Source organism: Microtus ochrogaster, chromosome X (assembly GCF_000317375.1).
Source record: "Microtus ochrogaster isolate Prairie Vole_2 chromosome X, MicOch1.0, whole genome shotgun sequence".
Lineage (NCBI taxonomy): Eukaryota > Metazoa > Chordata > Mammalia > Rodentia > Cricetidae > Microtus > Microtus ochrogaster.
Window position 1 is genome coordinate 14,742,303 of NC_022026.1, and position 4,933 is coordinate 14,747,235.

General features: G+C 45.6%; 1 protein-coding gene across 1 annotated transcript; it reads left to right on the forward strand.

The window, feature by feature from the left end:
* The first annotated feature begins 532 nt into the window (after positions 1-532).
* Positions 533-1,492, forward strand: LOC101984308 (putative MAGE domain-containing protein MAGEA13P). The gene has a single exon (XM_005358507.2). It carries the CDS (start codon positions 533-535, stop codon positions 1,490-1,492), a length of 960 nt encoding a protein of 319 aa, XP_005358564.1.
* The last annotated feature ends 3,441 nt before the right edge of the window (positions 1,493-4,933 follow it).

Below are 4,933 nucleotides of genomic sequence, written 5' to 3' on the forward strand. Positions count from 1 at the left end.
GGTATACTAATTTGTTGTGCCAGTATCCCTCCGCCCCCGTAGTGTCAAGAGACTAGAATCAGTTTATCAGAGAGAGGTGTCTCAGGCCTTGCCATAGTCAGTTGGAGGATGGAAGGGGAAGACACTTTCATGCAACAGGTGAACCTAGTCTCATTTACTGCTATTAAGAGGACCCATTCACTCCATAACTGTGTGGACCTGGCAGAGTGTACTTCTATACAGCGGTTAGTCCCAGTCTGTGCTTGTTGTCTGGGACCTGAGCCTGGGACCTGAGCCCCTCTCCTGAATTGCTTATATGGAGGTTCCAGGAACAAAGGACATAGTTACTGTACTGAGTCATAGCCAGAGACCATAGAGTAGAATAGAGTTGGTAGGAGGCAGGCCCATGAGACCCAAGAGAACTACCTAAGATAAATACTGAGAAAATCTTTGTCACTTCTGACAACTTACCAAACCCTCACATTTTTTTCTCTCACCCTCAGGCCACTCTTCATTAACTTTCTCCTGCCACTTACCTGCAAAACAAATTATAATGTCCCACAGGCATGAGCAAGGCCGTGAGGCCCAAGAAGAGAATGAGGGTCAGCTCAGCGAGGAGGTTCCTGTAGCTAAGGAGGTGGGCACCTCAGAGGGAGAATCTGCTGCTCAGGTTCCCTGTTCCTCCTCTGCTCCTGCCCAAGCCACTCTACCAAATGAAGGTTCTGCTGGTCAAGCAGGGAGACGTCAGAGCGTCTCAAAGGCCTACCTCTTCTCCAGGTTCTTGCTCAACAGTCAGCTACAGTATAAGGTGACCGAATTGGTGAAGTTTCTGAGTTTCAAGTATACAACAAAGCAGCCCGTCACTGAGGCAGAAATTCTGAGTATTGTCAAAGAGTACAAGCACTACTATCAAGTGATCTTCAAGCATGCCTGTGAATGCATGGAAATGGTTTTTGGCATAGAAGTGAAGGAAGTGGATGCTATCAGCCACTCCTATGAGCTCCTTAAAGTTCTTGACCTCACCTATGATGGGCGCTCGAGTGGTGATGACGACGAGGGCATCCCCAAGTTAGGCCTCCTGGTGTTCATCCTTGGTGCCATCTTCATGGAGGGCAACCGTGCTCCTGAGAAGAAGATCTGGGACATGCTGAATACAGTTGGCGTATTTCCAGACCAGCATGATTTCATCTGTGGGAATCCCAGAAAGTTCATCACTGAAGAATTGGTTTCCGAGAAGTACCTGGAATACCAGCTGGTACCCGGCAGTGATCCTCCATGCTATGAGTTCCTGTGGGGCCCAAGGGCCCATGCTGAAACCAGCAAGATGAAAGTCCTGCAGTTTTTCTCCAGGATTGTCCAGAGCAGCCCCACGGCCTTCACAGCTCTGTATAGGGAAGCCTTGAAGGATGAAGAGGAGAGAGCCCAGGCCGCCCTTGCCTCCATGGCCAGTCCTGTTGCCCCGGAAGACTCAGGTTCCACGGACAAGCCCAGCAGCTTCTCCCGCCCTGAGTAAATTGAGGCTGCTTCTTCACACTGATTAAAGACAGCAGTCAGATATTTGAGTAGAAGAGAGTTTGGGTTCTTCTTCTTTTTGTTCTGTCTTAAAGGGTTTATTAGCTTCAGAGTCTCCATTCATTAACTGTGGCTCCCACGTTTGTTTCAGAAGAAGTTTGCTGCTGTGAAAAGCGTGTTGAGAACATTTTCAGCTTTGAGGTCTAGAGGAAGATCAAATAGCATTGCAACAGCTTTCCTTGGGCACGTGAAAGATCTAAAAAAAATGACAGATTCTATTGTTCTTGTAGTGTGTTTTGTGAAGCTAAACATATGCACCTCTTACTTGGTTCATTTAGTGAACAATGCATGTGCAGTTAAAGGTTAATAAAGTGCAGTGCCCTGTTTTCCCAGCAAACAGTGTCTGTTCTTTGGAAGGCATGTTTATATCGGGAAATTCATATGTCAATGAGGAAGATGATGAAATAGTGTGAAAAACAAAGACTTAAGCTAAAGGCCTGAGGAGGTGGGATACCAAATAACAGCTATAAAGTATCAGTGCTTTGAGCTAAGGCATTTGGGGGCTTTGGGAAATCACAAATCCTCTGTTAAGGTAGATGGTGGTAGGGACCAGATTCTCAGGCGATGTGTCTAATACATGAGAGAAAAACTGAGAAGGAAAAAAAGTGCTCAGAGAACTTCTCTTTGAAGTATGGCTAAACAAGAAATAAATCTCCACTGGGGATGGGGGCCATTATAGAAGATGACGTGAACTCTTTCCGGGTGCTACTGAACATAATGTCTTACCTAAGCCTTGTGTACAAAACATTTCTGGGAACTCTGACAATACCGCCTTCACGTGGTGGATAGAATTCTCTAGGTCTTAACCCTGGTTTCAGAGAACCCACTCCTCTGTAAGGTCATTTTTTTTTTTATTTTTTAACTTCCTTTTGATATTCTTTGAGTCTTACACATCATACATCTCGATCCCATTCATTTCCCATCCCTTTGTATCCAACCTCTGCCCTTACAAAGCCTCCCCAAAATAAAACGAAATTTAAGAGAAGGGAAAAGGAAGCAGTAGCATGACACAGTGAGTCACGCAGTAGACCCTTTTATCCACATTATCTTTACTTGCCAGTGTTCATTGCACAGAGCCATTGATCTGGTTCAAGGCCTCTGGTTTCTACTACACTATTGGTGCTGGGCCCTCACTGGGACTCCTCTTGGTTATCCTGCAGTTGCCCTGTGTCATGGAGATCCTGCAGCTTTGGGTCTGCAGGGCTGGCCTTCCTGTGCTCCAACAGATCACAGATGGGGTGGATTTTGGGGTGGGCTAACACATAGCCCTGGTTCTGGGCCTGGGTAGTTGCAGGGTTGTTCAGCCCACCAGCTCTCCCCTGTCTTCACCTCTAGGGCGAGCTCTCCAGCACTGCCCAGCTAGTTTTCCCCTTGCAAGAGGTAGGGCCGATTCTGCTTTCACATTCTCAGAGTTGGCTCTCTTGCTCCTACACCTTCAAGGCCAGCTCTACTGTGTTGCCCAGGCGTGTGCAGGGGACACTCTCCTGAATGCTTCAGCTGGTGAGGGGCAGGGACAGCTCTCCCACCTACCACAGGCAGTGAGGGGCAAGGGCCTCTCTCCCCCACCCACACCACCATATGGCAGATGAGGGGTGAGGCCAGATCTCCCATGCTCATGTTCTCAGATGGGCCTGCACCTAGTCAATAGGGTCAGCTCTACTGTGCTGTCCAGGCAAGGTGTGGGGCCCACTTTCCCAAGTGCTGTAGCTGGTTAGGAGGAGAGTCAGCACTCTTGTCTGTTGCAGTAGGTGAGGGCTGTGGGGGGGACATCTCTCCCCCACCCACACCACTGCATGACAGATAGTAGTGGGGACAGTTGTCCCACATTTTCAGCTTTAGGGCTAGCTGCCCCCCCCCAGGGTCAGCTCTACTATGCTGCCCAGCAAGATGCATGGCCTCTCTCCTGAGTGCCGCAGCTGGTGCCAGGCAGGAACAGCTCTCCCGCAGTTAGACTATGAGGTCGTTAATAATTAGGTGAGCCTGACATTTGTTTTGTCAACTTTAAGCGACAGTTAGAAAATTAGTGGCAGTTAAATGAATAAAAAAATGATTTGGATAAAAGAGAAACTATAAATGACAAACATCCTGTGAACTGTATACAGCATGGGGAAATTTCAACCTAAATGGGTTTAAATAATATGTATATTATTAATAAGGAAATTTTAGTGAGTTTTGTTTGAAAACTTGACATATATTCGAAATACAATATACACCACACAAATGTGTCTAGTACTTTGTATATATCCCATAAACACCCCAAATCCTACTTAAATCTTTTACAGCGAAGAACTCTGAGACTAATAGCACCTGGCACTTTACCTGAAATATATGACTAGAAAATGGCATGTCTGAGAATTAATTCCTCATCTGAATTAATAAAGATTAATTAATTCTGAGTTCACCAAGGCCTATACTATTCCTCTTCTCATAGTTCATTTCTCAATAATGTTTTTGGCAAAATAAAACAGAACTTTTAAGCAAAGCATGGAAAAACAATTGAATAAGGAAGATGAAATAAAAAAAAAGAACACAATCTGAGATTCATTGCTGATATTTACAGGGGTCCTCTAACCTGGGCTCCAGAATTCAAAAGATCTACCCCATCCAAGTGCTACCATTTTGTTTCACCCCAGTACTTTGTCAAATTACAGCACCCTTCCCCTTGCAAGCCCCTGTCCCTCAGGTCTAACTCTGGAAACTGGTCTGCTGAAACTAGCAGAACCTCTTTTGAAGGCTATATCCTGCTCCCAATGGGACAATCCCATATCAGTTCCCTGACAGAGCAGTTCTATTCTCTGCAGAGGAGTTCCGGATGTCCCAGCCCTCGTCGGCAATCCCTCTGATCCAACATCATTGCTTCAATATGCGAAAGACTGTGAAAAATACTTTGATTCCTGGTCATACCCACTGAACCCCTTTAATATACTCTCAAATTGCTTTGTAAATGAGATGTGACCAAAGTTTAATGTGGAGGAAAGAAGGGGAAAATGAGAGATTTTGAAATTAACAAGCAGCATTAGGGTTTTATTAATATATGTTATTTGCCCTCCCCTCAGAGCTCAGGTGAGCCCTGTAGAGGAAGGGGCAGCAGCAGTGTAAGATCCAGAGGGGATGGAGAATAGGGCCATCTGAATAAATTAAACAAGGCACAGATGAACTCACAGAGACTAAAGCTGCAAATACAGAGTCTATGTGAGTTTGCAGCAGGTCCTTTGCATGTAATAGAGCTGATATTTTAGAATTTTTATGGGACTCCTGAGTGTGAGAACAAGCAGATCTCTGACCATTGTGCCTGCCCTTGCGACTCCTCTTCCTACTGAGTTGCTGTGTCCAACTTCAAAATGATAATTTTTGTTTCATCTTACTTTTTTATTTTGTCATG

Excerpts from the sequence above, each read along its gene's own strand:
- LOC101984308 (XM_005358507.2), top strand. The coding sequence starts at position 533 with ATGTCCCACAGGCATGAGCAAGGCCGTGAGGCCCAAGAAGAGAATGAG.